The 19350-nt window shown below is 40.4% G+C and overlaps 1 protein-coding gene across 2 annotated transcripts in view; it reads right to left on the bottom strand.

Moving 5' to 3' along the window:
- LOC125455686 (cysteine-rich motor neuron 1 protein-like) overlaps window positions 1–19350 on the bottom strand; it is a 227005-nt gene that overhangs the window by 36016 nt on the left and 171639 nt on the right. For both annotated transcript variants that reach the window (XM_059649258.1, XM_048538001.2), the window contains exons 5-6: window positions 16189–16371; window positions 11653–11850 (exon numbers count right to left, since the gene is read on the bottom strand). In XM_059649258.1, coding sequence (XP_059505241.1) covers window positions 11653–11850; window positions 16189–16371 — 381 coding nt within the window. The remainder of the gene's footprint in view (window positions 1–11652; window positions 11851–16188; window positions 16372–19350) is intronic.

The raw sequence follows: 19350 nt of genomic DNA, 5'->3' as shown, positions 1-19350 counted from the left end.
GGATCTATTAAATTGCATTAATTTAAATAAATACCAGACGTTATTTCACCTAGGGTGACAGGCTATATTTTTCCATTAAGCCAAGTGCAAAAGTCTGTTCCGAACAGCACCTCTCGCACCCAGTCAACAAATTCACTAATTGGGCATTTTTTCAGTTCTCACCCGAGACATAATTTGTATGTAAACTGAAGCACCAGCTGCATTACAATGTCAGTGTTGCAATTTCACGCCCTCTTTGTCTGGATGACTGTTTCAAATGAGTATCTAATGATATAGAGGTAGGGACTGATCTATGGTTACTTTGCTCTATGTTTTACAGTGCGTTCAGAAGTTGTCACAGGAAGATTGATGTGGTTAATTAGATTGCACGTGTGCTTCCAAACTGCTACCTTCACAATTAGATATATTTTGTCTGGTCGTCAGTTTGAGTTAAAAAAATGGTGTTTGTTCACATTGGCGGCTATAAGAAATGTTGGCTGAGTCACCTGCTGTGGTTACAACTGTCCACACAGCCTTCAGCATTGCATTTACATCTTTTTTTGAGTGGAGGGGGTGGGGAAACAGGGATAGTAGGGGAGAGACATCCTTGCTGCTTAAATTCTGATGGCCAATGGTGTTGTCAGAGCTTCGGATCTTGTATATGTCCAGCTTTGCAAATCTTGCTATTTCACTGTTCAAATTGTACACTCATGTACAGACTCATACAGTTATACAGCATAGATACAGACCCTTCTGCCCAATTCGTCTGTGCCAATCAGATATCCTAATCTAATATTGTCCCATTTGCCAGCATTTGGCCCATATCCCTGTCAACCCTTCCTATTCATATACCCATCTAGAAGCCTTTTAAGTGTTTTAATTGTACCAGCCTCCACCTATTTCTCTGGCAGCTTGCTCCATACACACACCACCCTTTGTGTGAAAAAGTTACCCCTTAAGTCTCTTTCTCTCTCATTTTAAACCTATGCCCTCTTGTTTTGGAGATAATGGGAACTGCAGATGCTGGAGATTCCAAGATAATAAAATGTGAGGCTGGATGAACACAGCAGGCCAAGCAGCATCTCAGGAGCACAAAAGCTGACGTTTCGGGCCTAGACCCTTCATCAGAGAGGGGGATGGGGGGAGGGAACTGGAATAAATAGGGAGAGAGGGGGAGGCGGACCGAAGATGGAGAGTAAAGAAGATAGGTGGAGAGGGTGTAGGTGGGGAGGTAGGGAGGGGATAGGTCAGTCCAGGGAAGACGGACAGGTCAAGGAGGTGGGATGAGGTTAGTAGGTAGCTGGGGGTGCGGCTTGGGGTGGGAGGAAGGGATGGGTGAGAGGAAGGACCGGTTAGGGAGGCAGAGACAGGTTGGACTGGTTTTGGGATGCAGTGGGTGGGGGGGAAGAGCTGGGCTGGTTGTGTGGTGCAGTATCAATGTGGACTTCACCAGTTTCAAAATCTCCCCTTCCCCTACTGCATCCCTAAACCAGCCCAGTTCATCCCCTCCCCCCACTGCACCACACAACCAGCCCAGCTCTTCCCCCCCACCCACTGCATCCCAAAACCAGTCCAACCTGTCTCTGCCTCCCTAACCGGTTCTTCCTCTCACCCATCCCTTCCTCCCACACCAAGCCGCACCCCCAGCTACCTACTAACCTCATCCCACCTCCTTGACCTGTCCGTCTTCCCTGGACTGACCTATCCCCTCCCTACCTCCCCACCTACACCCTCTCCACCTATCTTCTTTACTCTCCATCTTCGGTCCACCTCCCCCTCTCTCCCTATTTATTCCAGTTCCCTCCCCCCATCCCCCTCTCTGATGAAGGGTCTAGGCCCGAAACGTCAGCTTTTGTGCTCCTGAGATGCTGCTTGGCCTGCTGTGTTCATCCAGCCTCACATTTTATTACCCTCTTGTTTTGGTCTCTCTTACCCTGGGAAAAAGACCTTGGCTATTCAAAGAATCATATTCACCCTATCCACTCCCCTCATGATTTTATAAACGTCTATAAAGGTCACTCCTCAGCCTCCAATGCTCCAAGGAAAATTGTCCCAACTTATTCAGCCTGTTCCCATAGCTCAAACCCTCCAACTCTGGTAACCATCCTTGTAAATCTTTTCTGAACCCTTTCAAGTTTAACAGCACCTTTCCTATAGCAGGGAGGCCAGAAATGAATGCAAGATTCTGAAAGTGGCCTCACCAATATCCTGTCCTGCTGCAACATGATCTCCCAACTCCTGTACTCAATGCACTGACCAATGAGGGCAAGTGTACCGAATGTTTTCTTCACCACCCAAATACCTTTTAGGACAATAGCAGTTTTGTCCCAATTCCTCAGGCAACAGGACATTTGTACATCATTTGTATTGGGAAAGAAGAGGACGAACCAGCTGTTCTGTAAAAGGCCATCTGGGAACCAGGAAAGGCTACTTGGAAGATGCTCCAGCAAGAACCATCTGTTACTGGTGATTATTTCACAAGATTTACAAAGTAAACTGCCTGCCAATGCTCAAATGACAACTGCATTTGGCTCTGTGCTGTCCTCACTAGAAGCCAACTGGACGGCTTCTTCACACTTACTTTCGTGTTGAAATTAAAACACAATTTGCACTGATAACTCATTTTAAGTGTTGACTTTGCTCGTCAAGTCATTGGAAGTGGGTTTGTTTGGTCTGTTGTTAGCAATGACATTGAAGGAGCACTGGTCTGATGTTTCAATGAATCTATGTAACTGATTGCAACTCAGTCTAAAATTACACAAAAATAAATAAAAATTATGAAATATTATGAAACCACAAAGGTTATTGGAAGTTCACAAAACCTCCACTGACATCTAAGAGGTCGCGATTGAGTGAGCTGCAGTTTTGTAGAGATTTTGCCATAAGACTGACTAAAACAGAACTGAGAGGTTGAAACCTTTGTCTTTAACCAAATTAAAAAGGCAGAAGATAGACTCAAGAGGCTTGTAAAAGTTAATGATTCTGAAAGGGCTATTATTCAGCACAACATTAATCTCCACCCAATTTGAAGGTATCATGCAGTCTTTCAGTGGATAAATCAGGAGGACAGCTCTCGATTTAGCAGAGAACACATATATCATCTCTGTCTACCATCATCTTAGTAATCATGTCTAAAAATGTAACTTACATTTTTTTAAACCATATTATAAACTAAACTTAAGACAAGAACCCCTTCTTGTTAAGACTCAATTGTGTTTGATCCTCTCTCACTGTACACCAACAGGCCCTTCGACCAATGAAGGGAGAATCCTTCCAAAAAACGAAGCCTGTAAATATATCTAACAAAGCGCGTATTAAAAAAGGATTCTCGCAGTCACAAAGTATTTGCAAGGATAAACAAAGTGTGAATAGAGACAGCAGCTAACACAGGCAAAGTGTCTTCAATTAGTGTAGGGCTGTAGAATGGATAGGGTGAAGATGAGGAGCTATATTTTCTATGAGGAACTGTAATTTCTTTGGGTATTTCAAGACAGCACTAAAGAAACAAGTGATTTAAGTTAAAAAAATCGGAAGGAAAATTTGGAAGAGACAAAGACTTGCATTTCTCTTTACACCTTTCATGGCTACTGGATGAAAATATTTTACATTCGATGGAACATATTTGGAGTACAGCGACTGCTGCAATGCAGGGCATGTGGCAACATGGACAGCAATCTCCACAAACACAGTGACCAGGTAATCTGTACTGCACTGTTGATTGAGAGATAAATATTGGGTGGGACAGTGGAGAGAGGTCCCCTGCTCATCTCTCAAACGGAGCAATGGGATGTTTTAATGGAGTCAAGGGGCCTGCTGGGACCACAGTTAAATGTCTCACCCACAGAGAGTACCTCCACAAAAGGTGCAGTACCGTCCTCAGTAACAGACTGGAATTTCAACTTTGGTTTCACATTCTGGTATTGTAACTGACCTTGAACCCACAGCCTTGTGACTCAGAGGTGACAATACCACCAACTGAGCCAGAAAAGGACAGGACCGTTGACAGCAAAAGCCATAAAAATAAACACAGCTGAACAGAACTGAAGCAAAAATACTGAAATTGGACACAGCACGAAAATTGAGAAATAATAGCGAACCAAACAAAATCCAAATGTAATGGAAACAAAATGAAGATGGAGAACATCTTGATTTTAATACAAGTTTAAACAACATATTCTGCGCAGAAGCACACTTTTACATGTCTTAGTACAAGCTTAGGGTTTTACACTTCAACAAACCTGATTAATTTTAATATGCTATCTGATTAAACAAGCAATTCATTTCATGCTCAATTAATTTTCTTCAGTTGGTCTGAATTGGCATTTGGCACAGTACAAGGGGAAGCAGAAACAACCAGCAGCAGTTCCCTCATGCTTTGAAAAGCAGGAGATCTGGCAATTGACTGTAGGAGTTCGAAACACAGCTCATACTTTTGGCATCAGAACAACGTAAGAAACTGCTGTAGGTCAGGAAATTTCAGTTTCCGACCAGGTTTTAGATTAAGTCACCAGTGTGGAAGAAAAATCTGCACCTCATATTTTTATGTTACTTTGAACGAGGTAATTCAACCAGCTGAACAGCTCATAACACACTGCAATATAACAAGGGGAGGTATCTGTAACTAAATTATCTGTAAATGTATAAATAGTCTCATCAGCAGTATAGTCATAGAGAGCCATAGCCTCATACAGCATGAAAACGGGCCCTTTGGTCCAACTAATCCATACCGAGCATCTTTCCAAACTAAGCCACTCTAACCTGCCTATGTTTGGCTCCTGTCCCTCCTTTACTATTCATGAACTTATTCAAATATCTTGTAAATATTCTAACTGTACCTGCATCCACCACTTTCTCTGGCAGTTCATTCCACACGCGAACTCTCTGCAAATATTTGCCCTGTACGTCCTTTATAAATCTTTCTCCTTTTATCATAAAAATATGCCCCTGAGCTTTGAGCTCCCCCGCTTCAGGAAGAAGACTTCTGACATTCACCCCATCTACGCCGCCCATAATTTTATAAACCTCTGAAAGGTCATCCCTCAGCCTCCTATGCTCCAGGGAAAAAAGGCCCAGCCTATTCAACCTCTTCTAATACCTCATACCCTCTATTCCCGTCAATATCCTGATCAATCTTTTCTGGACCTTCTCCAGTTTAATAATATCCTTCCTACAGTGGGACGACCAGAACTGCACACACTACTCCAGAAGAGGCTTCCTCCATGTCCGGTACCACCTCAACATGACAACCCAACTCTAAGTAATGACGAATAACTGTGGACCTGGTTGCTGCTTTAAAATGCTAACCTTATTGAGGCAGAGTGATAGCTGCAATAATTTGAACTGAACTTTTTGTTGCCTAGCTACTGTGTAACATTTCTTTGCAAAGTGGTGGTACTTCAGTTATATTGACCAACACCATCCAGGACCAAATTAGTGGGTCTCACAAATCTTTACATTGTTAGAAGTAGAATCATTACATCAAAATTCCACATGGAAAGTTCAGTTCTGTCCAAAATGCTACACACCTTTCTTTGAAGAACCAGGTTGTGAAAATATTCTATTTGTAAAAAGACTCACATGAAACAACAGCATCTGGCCAGATAGGGAAGAAGTGGTAATGTCACTGGTGTGAACAATTTAGAGGCCCAGGCTAATAACTTGAAGATGGAGGTTCAAATCTCAACATGGCGAATGATGAAATTTTAATTGAACTAAATTATTTAAATTAGGAAACTACTGTAAAAGGCTCACATGGTTCAGTGAACTTCTTTTAGTGAAGGAAATCTTGGTCATGATGGCAAAATATGGATCTTTAATTTTCAACTTCTGTTATCTGCTTTTAATATCAGAGACCTTCACTCGTTAAAATAGTTTTAAAAAGGAAAAATAGACGGAAATAAAATGGCTGCAATGATCACCTCACCACAGATTGAAGCAAGTTCAATCAAATGAGTCAGATGTGCAGATACCCACATCCCTGTTTTAACTTACATTTGTGAGAGAATTGCACAAATTGCACAGGAACAAGAGCTCAGCATCACTTTCTTAAGAGCAGGGAATACATGTTGCAATGAATAATGAGTTGCCTTTGACTGAGACTGAGAATAAAAGTGGCATATCCAGCCCTGCTGATTCTGTGAAGTCCTGCTCAGTAATCTTTGAAAGATAAGCCATTTCATTGTAAGTACAGTGTTGACATCTAACTGACAATATGGCAAATTGGCATATTGCCCCGTCCACAAAAATCACTGCAAATTCAAACCGCCCAATTACTACGTCATTGATCTACTCTTTCTCAACAGCACTTCCAAGCAGTATATGCAAAGCAACAACCTGCTCACTGATGCTCAGTCACCTTGGTGAGTCAGCTCTTGACCTCGTTACAGCCTTGGTTCAAACATGGACAAAGGAGATGAATTCCACAGTTGAAAGTGACAGCCCTTAACAGGAAGGCAACTGTCAACCAAGTGTGGCATCAAGGAACCGTAGCAAAACTGAAGTCAATGGGAATCCAGGGAAAATCTTGCACATGGCTTATTTAGCACTAAGAAAGATGGCTATGGGTGTTGGATGCCATCTTAGTCCAAGGGCATCACTGCAAGAGTTTCTCAGGGTCATGTCCCATGCCAAATCACTTTAGATGTTTCAATGATCTTCTGTCAGTGTAAACCCAAAAATGAGGATGTCCACTGTTGATTGTACAATGCTCTGTACATTTGCTACTTCTCAGATTTTGAAGCAGTCCACATTTGTATCACAACTGCCAGATGACCATCACCAACAAATGGAAACCTAACGACCACCCTCCATGAAATTCATTGGCTTTATCACAACTGAATTCTCCAATATCAACATCCGGAGATCTCCACAGATCAAAAACTGAACTGAGCCACAAATACTGGGCACAGACAATAAACCAGCAGGTCAAAGGCTGGGAATTCTGAAGTGAATAACTCATCATCTGATTCTCCAAAGCCAACCCATCATCAACAGACACATGTCGGTACTGTGATGGATGTCTTGCCTGAATGAATGCAGCTCCAACACTCAAGAAGTTTGAAACCTTCCAGGATGAACCAACTGACTTGATCAGCATTTTATCCACCACCTTAAACATTTCACCCCTCCCTCACTGACACACAGAGGGAGCAGCATGCCCCATCTCCATGGTGGGACAACCCCCAACAACTCACCAAGGCTCTCCATGTCAAGCAAATAGAAAGACAAAGGCAGCAGATAGATGGAAACACCACCAACTGCAAGTACCCTCTAAGCCACACACCATTCTGACTTACGATTAGATTGCAACATCTCGTTAGAAGAAATTGGGAAAGGGAAATAAATGCTGGTTTTGCCAACAATGCTGATATCCCATGACAGGATATTAAATAAAAATGCAGTTTTTACTCTTACTTTTAAAACAGAAATTATATACAGCAAAAGGATCAAGGTCCATTCCCTAGTTCATCATCCTGTTTGAATATTGCACTGTAATGTTGTCTGCACTGAAATGATCGAATATTAAACTTGTATGAAAAAAGGAGCTATTTTCAAAATAACAAGGTGTAAAGCTGGATGAACACAGCAGGCCAAGCAGCATCAGAGGAGCAGGAAGGCTGGCGTTTTGGGCCTAGGCCCTTAGGCCCAAAATGCCAGCTTTCCTGCTCCTCTGATGCTGCTTGGCCTGCTGTGTTCATCCAGCTTTACACCTTGTTACCTCAGATTCTCCAGCATCGGCAGCTCCTACCAACTCTGCAACTATTTTCAAAAGTCTGTTGTCCAACTCGGCAAATATATGAGACCAGTCAGTTTTTATAACACTTGAAGATTGACCTGCTACAGCAAAGTTGAAAATGCCAAATAGTGAATCCAGCATAAACTTTCAGCAACGTTCCAGTAACTTAATTGGCTGAGGTCAATTTTGAAGGAGAGAGATGATGTGCAGTGGAAACTATGGGACATTGTCACAAGAATCATATGTTAATCCTACTGTCTGCTGATCACAGGAGTGAGGATTAATTTAGATTAACAACAAAAGTTGTTCTGCTTTCGAGAAGGAAATTCAGCAAAACGTGGGCGGATGAAGCATTTGGATATAAACTGTCACCTCCTATAATGGGCAGAACAGGTAAAGGAACAATTATTTGAAAGAGCTCTCTAACAAATTGTGCAATGATGTTCTAGCTCTGCAGTCGTAATTCTCCAAATACATCCCCATATTTTTAATCAGCCGTCCAGTTACTTGAATGGCATACAAGGTTATCTATCAGTCAACACATTACCATTTCCAGTAAGCACAATTCAAACATGACTAACTGATATCATCTGACAGTTCCTAACAATTATTGAGCCAATGCTATCAACTGCACAACATGTCCTAAAGGTCACCTCAGGTTGAATTTGGACAACTAATATGGAGCATCCCATCCTGTCAGCGGACTCTGGCAACCTTTTTTACAATAAGCCTTCAAGAGAAAACCACACATCGGTGAGCTGTTCAAACAGCATTATTTAAAGTGGAGGAGATAGTAGGAACTGCAGATACTGGAGAATCTGAGATAACAAGGTGTAGAGCTGGATGAACACAGCAGGCCAAGCAGCATCAGAGGAGCAGGAAAACTGATGTTTTGGGTCTGGACACTTCTTCAGAAATCCCTTCTGAAAATGTTTATAGTCGAGGCTGTTTTCTACAATAGGATTCCCCAGACATAATTGTCCATTGATTTATCACATTGCTTCCTGTTGATTTTTTCAGTGATCTGCTCAGTTTACTTTTAGTTCACTTAAAATGCATTTTTCTTTTAGCGGTGGGAAACACTGTTGTTGAGGACATCATTACTGGTGTCAAAGTTTTCAAGTGCTTATTCAAAAACAATGTAACATTGACGTAGGCCAGGGACTCTATCACTACCCTGGATGTCGACTAAATGGCGGGGAATGAAAAGGTCACTGGGTTTGTCCTTCTCAATGCTGAAGCCTGCGCTCAAGCACTCTGCCTTCGAACAAGGAATGCTCCCATTTAAGGTGGCTGCAAAGTTTGCTTGTTGGTCTTCCTGCATGGCAAGTCCCTGCCAGCTGTTTGCCAAATGCACACCCACTTCAACTGGAATCCATAGACCTTCCTACCCTGACTTAATCAGTGGGTGCTGAAAGGCATTGGAGATCTCCATCTCTCACCCTTCCGCTCAATCACATGGCTCCCAACTCCAAACTTGCCTTTTGGTGAGTCGGAAATTAAACTCCACAGTCTGTTGCCAATGTTGTCAAGTCATCTACTCACATCTGCAGTGAGACTGGTTAAGTTTATTTTTTTTTTCCAGAAACTATACTGGTTACACTAAAATGATGATTTATTATCCACTGTTGGCTGTTGCAGGAAAACAGTGAACTCCAGGTACCTTGGAGGTGTGCCAGTGACACCACAATTCTTTCCTGGGAGGAAGTTGAAAAACAAAGGAATAATCCTGAATACAGACCAACCTGCACAGGCATGAAAAGAACGGTTGGTGAAAACAACCCTTCAGACAGAAAAATTACAAGCAATGCAATTTTGACTTCATTGGCAAATTGAACTGACATTGTACATTACATATGGAACCTAATCAGCAACATTTTTCAATTCAAAAATTTATCACTGAAAAGTAATTCTTTAATGCAGAGTTAAATATTACACTGCAGTGAGTGGTTGAGGCAGAGCTTTTCTTTTAAAAGAGAAAACTGCACCAACATTCAAGGCAGAGCTACAGGATGATGTGCAGACTGGGTGAGTGGACTTGGGATTGTTACTATTAAAGGTAGCACAGGCATAATGGGATGAATGGTCTTTTGTGCTGGAAATCCACTCTATACACAGATATCTCCAAGCTGGATTTTGTTTTAAAGGCAGAAACCAACTAAATTCCCTCCTTTTTCATATTTGTAACTGATAATTATGTTTCTTTAAGATCATTAACTTCACCTTGAGATGAGATTCCAAAATTGACCATTGTCTTGCTGATACATTGCTTTTTGTTTGAGAGATTAATGAGCAAGAACCGTATAGAGAGTATTTCGATTTGCCGTAAACTATAATCCTTAATCTCCCAGCATTTCAATTGCTCATTTCAAATTCACATATCTTTTAAGCTGCAACTTTAGACACCAATAACACATGAAAAATACATAAGCAAGTAGCTGTGTCCAATGTTAAAATCCACCCACAAATTAAAGTAATATAACTTGGCCAATTAGTATGAAAAGTAGGTAGCACAGACATAATGAGAACTAGGAGTAAAACATCTTAGCTAATTATATTCTTGAATATCACTAGTGTTTCCAAACAGCAACTGGAAGTGAAACCACAAACTCACATTCTACAGGACCAAGAAAACAGGCATGGTTAATTTTTGACTACCCATCTGTCTTCCAAGAATAAAACATATTACTTTGTGGTCTGGTCATGGTGACCCCGGTTTAGAGTGGAAACCTAAAATGATTCACTCACCCTCTAATTATCAATAGACAACTATAATACAGTGGTTGAAAAAGTTCTTGCCTGTTTTTCTTTTGTGGGGCGGAGGGTGGGGGGGAGAAAAAGAGTGAGTTACTGTTTAATGCACAATTTCCATCCAGAAGACACTGAACCTATCAAAATTAGTCAGTAGAAATTTGTAATAAGCTCTTTCATTTTCATTTTTCAAGTGAAATCATGTCACGCATTCTCAGGACTTTGCGTGCTTGATGGAAAAAAATACATATCACAGTGACTCTCTATCACTGAAACAGAGGTATCCTCTCTGGTCTCTCTCATTGTTTAATAAATTCTGCAAATGTTGATCATATTGTTTTCATCTACATCAATGTGACCTTGGAGAAGAATAAACAGAACACGAAGTACAGTCAGACTGTTGAGGACAGATTAGTGACTTGGTAATTTATTCATCTGATAATTCCTGGTATTTGTTCACTAAAGCTTGCTTGGAAATATCACAGACCTACAACGATGCCAGAGTCGAAAGCAGAAACAGGAGCTAAACGCAATTAGTAAACACATTCCCAGTCTGACAAAAACATGTCAATTACTTCCCATCTCTTGAACTAATAAAAAAAAACCTGGAACACGTCCAGTACTAGTACTGCAATTAAACGTCAGCTTCACCCTACTTACTTGAAAGTCGGCCTCCAAAACAGCTCATGAGTTGATACACATATAATATCATGATGACAAGTGATACTGTCAACTGGGTGACCTCTAGCTGTTCAAGTAGTCCCATAGGTCGAAGCAGTTGTCAAATTTACTGTTTGTCTTCCCAATATTTGGATTGATAAGGGCAGAAGACTGAAATCAACAGTGATTCCAAAACTTGAGGGTGATCTATGTCATTTCTATTTTAGAATACGCACCTCAGTAGAACGTAAAATATAGAATGGCATTCCATTTCTGCACCAAATGGAATAACTAACAATTGTGACTCGGAATCCTTCATTGATGTTGAACTCCATTGGTTCACTTAAAAATAAAGTAGGTAGCCAAGTGAGGGTAACGTTGAACAGTATTCACACTGCTCATGATATTTTATTTGATGTCCTAACTTTGTATCTGAAGTAAAGTAAGATCACTAAAATGAGACATCTCTTGCAGGAGCAGCATAGCTTGTTGAAATGAGAGCTCTGAAGTTTGCACTTTTTACATACCTTCACACAAAGGGCAACACTCTCCTGGTATCTTGACTGGGTTCAAACAGGTCTGTTTGCAAGCCATTGCCATGCAGTGATGCTCCCCATTGACGCACTGGCAGAAAGTACAGTCATCTTCTCGCCACTGATTGCCATGTGCTCGGATCTGACCTCGGGCCAAACATCCAAGGCCATCAACAGATGAAAAAATTGTATCTGCACAGAACAGAAGTTACAACTAATGAATGCAATCAAATAAATAATGAAGAATTTGAGTCCAACACCTTTGTATTTCCAAAATTGCACCGTTGATTAAATTTGGATTGAATTTCCTTGATTGAAGGCTTTTACATTTCTGTAATGGGTAGGATCCTCTATTTCCTGGAAATGTTTCGGAACAGGAATTTCCACAGTAAACAATACTAATCAAGGAACAGAGGTTTAGAAGTAAAATGTGATTCAGTGACTGGTTGCAAATTTGAAATAAGAAAACCTTGGAAATACTTACCAGAGCCTGTGGAGAGAGAAACAGAGTTATTGGGGCAGAGTTCTCAACCTTTTGGACTCTGAGAACACAACTGGAGAAGGTTTCTCAATAGATCTTCAACCAAGTTACAACATTTGGTTTCCGGATAGCTTGGCCAAATCAGAAAGAATGAGAGGGTGTTGTATCCGTCTGCCAAAAGACGTCATGTGTAAGGGGGCCCCTCCCTGGGTCAATAAGAATCTCACTAGGACCTGAGGTCCCGAGAGCTGCGGCAATCACGGGATCAGCTTGGAAGGCAGCTCCCCAGGTCTGAAGGCTCTGTTGCACTGCCTGAGAGGTGGCTGTGAGATGAACTCAGCTAAAGATCAGATGAAGACAAGCTGTCCAACCTGGCAGGTGCACTGTGGAAGAGGCTGAGGTGGCAAGCAGCAGCAGCAGCAGAGTGTGCCCTTCCAGCACGAGGAGTTCACGCTTCTGCAAAAGCATCTCAGTCACTCCCACTACACTGTCTTTATCTGTAGCCCAGCACATTTTGACCCCTCAGATCGGAATACAATTCTCTTTCAATGACCTCACTGAATCAGTCTTTGTGCCGCTTCACTCCAGACCCCAACCACTCACTGTATGAGAAGTTTTTCTCATGCTATCTTTGCTTCCCCTGCTGACGTCGGTACCAATAGCTGCAGCAAGTTACAGCAGAATGTCAACCAGCTTGTAGAATGGGCAAATGATAGGTTGATGCACAGATAAATAATAAAGCAGTAGGTTTTGGTGGAAGAAAAGGATGATCATATTATTTGTAAGGCCGAAGTCTGGCTGAGATGGTGGACCAAAAGTTTCACAGAGTTAAAAAAAAATAAAAGTTGCTGCATATTTTAGCAAGACTATTCAAGGTCTTTCCACCAAAGTACAGTGGGGGTCCATTCAGTGATCAAACCCTCTCGGTGCCTCAAATCTATGTAAATATTGTCCTGTATAAGTAAGAAATGCCTTGGTGTTTTTTACAACTGCAGGGAATGCCAAATTCCAATGTTTGTTTGTTCTTCACGTGCAAAGACAGAACCTCTTCAGTAACTGTGCATGTTCATAAAGTATTTTTTATGAATAAAGTATGTCTTTGTCGTTTTAAAGAAGTTTAAAAAGGTTGTTTTCTACATGGATAAAATTGAAGGCAGGGAACTTACAATCAGGAGTCATCAGTATAACATAGTCACCAAAACATCCAACAGGGAAGTCTGTCGAGTCATAGTGAATTCCACTTTATTGACAGGGAATTTCTCAAGCGCATAGTACAAGACAAGATAGAACTAAGAGTAGTCTGTTTCAGACATATGGTGAAGTTTGAATATTTTGTAAAGGGCTCTTGTGGCACAATGATAGCATCCCTACCTTTGGGCCAGGAGATCTAAGTTGAGTCCTACCTGCTCCAACAATATGTCATAACATCTATGGCCAGGTTCATTAAAAACACCTAAACAGAGACTGATGAACACAAGGGCAGCAATTAGAAAATAGACATATAATGCTGCATTCTATAAATAAACCTGTCATCATGAAATGTATTAGTGTCTAGTTTCACTTACCAGCTTGTAATCAAGATAAAGCCAGCAGTGAATAGAACAACAGGCAAGCTATATTTTATGTAAGAACTGATGGGTGATAGAATTCACCAACTGTTGCACTTTATGTTAAATGGAGTTTGGGAGACCTGTACAGAAGCACTGGAAAAGTTTTCATTAAAAAAATATATTGTGGATGCTGAATATTTAAAATGAAAACTAAATATGCTGGAAACATTTAGCCAGTCTGGCAGCATCTATGGAGAGAGAGAGAGACAGAATAATTTCATGTTGATAATTCTTTCCAGTTCCAATGAAATCTGCGACGGGTTTTAAACATGCACAGAGGCATGGAAAGCAGGCAGATGAGGAAAGAACACGAAGGAAGGTCCAGACAGGGTGAAAGGTTAGAGAGGGTAAACGACAAGGAGGAGGATGGTGCAAGGCATGGTGGCATAATGTAAAGAAACAAACAGGTGGATACTTCGTAGGCCCCCATGTCAGATCTGAAAAGCTGTAAAATGCCTTATCGAAAGCTGAGGTGCTGTTTCTCAGTATTACACAGCTGCATTATTGAAGTGCAGAGATATAAGGACAAAGTTCAAGAAAGAAGCATGGAAAACTGCCTGAACGGTGAAGAGCTTGAAATATTATGTCTCAAATCAATGCAATTGTTCAAGCTATATTTGCAAGAAAGGGAGGAATGGGGAAAGGTGATTTACTCAAGGTGGGTGTCAAGTGCTCAGGAAACGTACTGCTAATGTTCAAACAGGCAACAGCTGGTAAAGGGAATATCAGGATCCAGGTGGGGAGAATATGAAGAGTTGGAGTGCCATTTCAGTTTTGTTTATTGGTGTTGGTTTTGATTTTGAGTCATTTAAAAGCAACTAATATTGGCTCAATCTCAATTTAGATTTCACCTGCCAAAGAAGTGGAAGTGGTGAGTCAAAAGGCGGAAGTGGGAACATGCTGAAAAATAGTCCCACATTATAAGATTTTTTGCAAATCTATGGCATGGAGAACTGAAATAAAAGAGATAAAAGGATGGAAACACATTGAGTAAGAACATGGAAGGAAAGGCAATGCAATGTTGGCACAGCTTTTTGGACAAATTACGGTTGGAAATCTGAAATTTAAACAGAAAGTACTCTGGGAACATTCATCAGGACTGGCAGATCTGGCAAGAGAGAAAATGAGTTTACCAGCCAAGTCAAAGAAGAAGAGTTATATTCAACTCAAGAGGTTCAGTCCACACATATGCTGCCAAACCTGCTGAGTACTTTTCAGCATTTTCTGTTACATTGCAGCTTTACACAGCTGTGCCAAAGGTGAAATGCAGTCAAAAGGGCCTACAGAAGAATGACATGATTAACAAATATATGTCAAAATCTACGCTACAATTTAATCCATGGCAGGAAAATAAAAAGATGGAGCAATCAATCTTGAGCAATCAGATTCCAGATTTTTGGGTCATGATAATTTCATTATCATCCAGTCTTCAAGGGAATTGTACAACTTTATTGTAATGATGTTGTAACTTAGTGATTGACTTAAATATTTAATGTGGTCACACAAAATTTGGAACATTTTATGATTGCTGTTGACTTGCAGGCCGTTAAGGCACTTATATAGCCTATAACCAGGCCACAAAAGATAAGAATAGTATCAGAGATAATGGGAACTGCAGATGCTGGAGAATTCCAAGATAATAAAATGTGAGGCTGGATGAACACAGCAAGCCAAGCAGCATCTCAGGAGCACAAAAGCTGACGTTTCGGGCCTAGACATCATCAGAGAGGCCATTTTATTTATCTACATATTTACACCACCATAATTGGAGAGAAAATTTGCATATCATTTTTCTACAAAGTATGATTTATATGGATGAAATGTAGGTGCAATAAACACTAATTCTAAATCAATTGACAATGTTAAGGCACTAAAGTTTAATGTGAAGTCATTACTTCTCCTTTTGCTTTAATGCATACAATCACCAAAATGCCAGGTCTTTGTTCTGTGGAATCAGCCAGAAATGGTCTATTTCTAGTTAAAGACTGAGGCGTAATCACAATATAAATTCTAGCTGCCTGAGATTTTGCTTTGGAGTAATCAGCTGTGTTCAATGTATTCCATGTGACACAAATGCAGACGATAGTTTCACAGGAGCCAGCTCATTCTCTCCATTGTCTAACCTTCTCACATTCCCACAGGAAACCATTGTCCCTCTAAACATAACATGGTTCCTTTATCTGCATACAAACAGGATGAAGGTTTCCCTCACAGTTAAACACTAAGTGTGTATTAATGTGAAACAATTTCAAGAACGCAATGAATTGTACCATCTGGTCATCTTCTAAAACGAGAGCCGGTGGCTATGTCACTAACTCAATACTCAAACAAGTCAATGATTTAAATCATGTACGAGCAATATGATTTGTATGCAACAAAGACAAAACAAAAACTAGACTTACCTGCTGACAGATTTTCATTCTGTCAATGGAAACTTACCCTGGCAAACTGGACAACATTCTCCTTCAGGGATGTAATAGTTCTCACAATTCAACTCTCCGCATTCTGCCTTCGAACATAGTGAGATTCCACCTCGACAGCGACAGAACCAGCAAGCCTCCATGCGATACACCTCCCCGTCTGTGTACTCTGTGCCATTGTAAACACATTTGCGAGCGGCTTCTGAAATAAAAAAAAGGCAAGAATGTTTCAACAATAAGCACACACCTATAAAAAGATTTCCTCAAGCTTCAGGGTTTTATTTGGAATGCAAAATTTGGCCACTAGGGGTCTCCGGTCTAGGCTACACTATTTCCTCAACATGTTCATTTATTTATAAAGCAGTACTCTTTTATTCATCTAAGTGGGCAGTTTAAATAGGTTGATCACATTAAAATGGAAGTTCAGAAAAAGTTTTATTTTTTAAAAGGTCTCTACCATCATAGTGACTAAAAGATTGGTGGTTAAACATGATGTAGCTGAAAAAGACACTTTTTAAAAGCATTTTTTGTGATGTTGGGTATTTCAAGGTAGGTTACTGCCATTGAAATATGTCTTGAAGTATAGTCGCTGCAGTGCGGTCAGAAATATGGCACCCAACACACACAAACTGCATTGCAATGATGACCAGAGGATTTGTTTTGTGATTGAGAGATAAAAAACAGTCAAGGCACGGGATAATTCCTCTGCTCTTCTTTGATGAGATGCTACAGAATCTTTCGTATCCCATGCAGCCTGGCAGTTGGGGGTCTTGGATTCAAATTTTACCCAAAAGAAAGCAGCTCTGACAGTGCTGCAGTAGAAAATCATGGGGATCGTGAAGATCAAGAAACAGGCTTGAAATTTTCTGGGGAATGACCAAAATAAAAACACTTTTCCAAAATGTTTTCAGTAGAGCTTTAAAACCAGCTAGCTACAGAGCAGAAGATGAAAATATTTTACAGAGAATTCACCAGGAGTCAACAAGTTATGGGCAGCTCAGTGGTTAGCACTGCAGCCTCACAGCACCAGGGACCCAGGTTCAATACCACCCTTGATGACTGTCTGTAAGGAGTTTGTACATTCTCCCCGTGTTTGCATGGGTTTCCTCCAGGTGCTCTGGTTTCCTACCACAGTCCAGGTTAGGTGGATTGGCCTTGAAACTTTGCCGGTAGTGTTCAGGGATGTGTAGATTATAGGGGGATGGGTCTGGGTGGGATGCTCTGAGGGTCAGTGTGGACTTGTTGGGCCAAAGGGCCTGTTTCCAAACTGTAGGCATTGTATGATTCTATGATAAGTTGTTTTACAACGAGCGATAAGGGAAAGAAGCTTAAAGGGAAAAGAAAGAAAAATGCACTAAAAGCAATAAAAGCTTACCATAGCAGCCAAAAAAAAAAATCCAGATCTAGCATTTGTGTAAATGGACCAATTACCAGACACCTGTGATTACTTCGAGAGAAAAGCTCTGCTCCACCAATTTCACGCTAACTTTCTGGCAGTATTTAGCAGTTTGACTATTTATTCAAGGTCAAATTTACCAACAAACAAATTAATAAAATTGTTGCACAATGGGTTTTTTGCACATTGATTGTAAAAATGATCAAAGGTATAAATCAAAATTTTTACTTTTAAAGATCAAAAGTCTTAGAATCCTAACAAGAAAGTTGACAAAAATCTGTACTATTTTTGAGCCGTGAGCACGAAATATGTTGTATTCAGTAACTTTGAAATCTTTTTGAATTTTTTGGTCAAATTAAAATAGCAGAGACAAAAGGAGCATGAATCTGTTGGCATGGTATCAAATTTGGCGGGAAAATGTCTCAAATGCAGAAGAAAACTGACAGGAGTAATGTTATGGCAGCCATCTTTGAAACAGGCAAAAAAAAACCCAGCCAGGAATCATTGATTGAAGCTGCTTTGGGAAAATTTCTACACATAAATCTTTTGAAAAAGGAGCACCTTTTATTTCTATGAAGGTAACATATTGGTAAAGGAAAACAAAATCTTACATTGAAAATTGGATTCAAAACTGTAGAAATGTAAATAACTTTCAGTAGAATCCGTCGAAACAATTTTCACAATAAGAGTCAGCAACATTTAATCAACAATGAATACAACAAGGCAACAAAGTGAGTGTAGCACAAGCAAGGTAACATGCTAACAATCATTATCTGAATTGACGAAATTACCAACAGCTCCAGTGCTCATCAAAAAAAGTCAATACAATAAAATTCATTGGTACCAATCTTGTCAGAGAAATTTAAGCTACCAGATTTCTTTTGTCGATCAAATTAACAAAAGTGGAGAGCACAATTCTTAAGATTTTGAGTGGCTTCAGCACTGAACATTAAATCACATGGAGAATATACTATTTGGGAAGAACATCTGACCATACCTCCTACTGACAACAGATCAATGGGAAACAAGCTCGATTTGACAACCCCTTAGCAGCTTTTGATCAATATTTCAGTTCAAGGACAAATGAGAACTGCCAGGATTACACTTCACTGGAGTCAGTGGACTTTTTCTATCGAAAGAGACGGAACTCTGGAACAAGCAGTCCAAATTACCACGGATACAGAGTCTAGAAAATTGATTAAGAAACATGATACAGCGAATGTTTGACTGCATGCAGAAAATTCTACAGAGTCTGACTACAGAAAGCACAATACAACATTCAACTAGACTGAAAAATATATTAGATTTGACAAGTTCAATGGAAAGACCTGAACAATCTCATGCTGTTATATCTTATCACAGGTGTAATTTCAAAACTCTGGATCAGTCTAGACAAAACTGTCCAACCTTGCTCCAAAAATGCATTGAGCATTCGTTGAATGTTCCCTCTGTTACCTGCATGCTACCATCTAAAGTACTGAGTACTGCAATGAAATAAGTTTTTTCATTTTGGGAGTAACTGCCTGTTGTATTTCCATGCAGAAATAACAGCATCACCTGGAGAAGGAACAACAACTTAACTTGTTGTTAACTCAACTATAGTCCTGCAGTTATACCAATTTAAGACCCTTCAGTTGGTAATATCTATTCAGGACATGCAGTCACGCTGCTAGATCAATTAAATCTCTGATCTTCTGGAAGCCGGCAGAGAAAAGGAAAGGTCTCCAACTTCACCTTTTTGGGATATGCCATAGACTTTCCCTACCCACCTAATGACTCAGGTTC

Source organism: Stegostoma tigrinum, chromosome 10, assembly GCF_030684315.1.
Source record: "Stegostoma tigrinum isolate sSteTig4 chromosome 10, sSteTig4.hap1, whole genome shotgun sequence".
In the NCBI taxonomy this organism is placed as follows: domain Eukaryota; kingdom Metazoa; phylum Chordata; class Chondrichthyes; order Orectolobiformes; family Stegostomatidae; genus Stegostoma; species Stegostoma tigrinum.
Note: the sequence above shows the minus strand (reverse complement) of the source record. Positions and strands in the feature narration are given on the sequence as shown.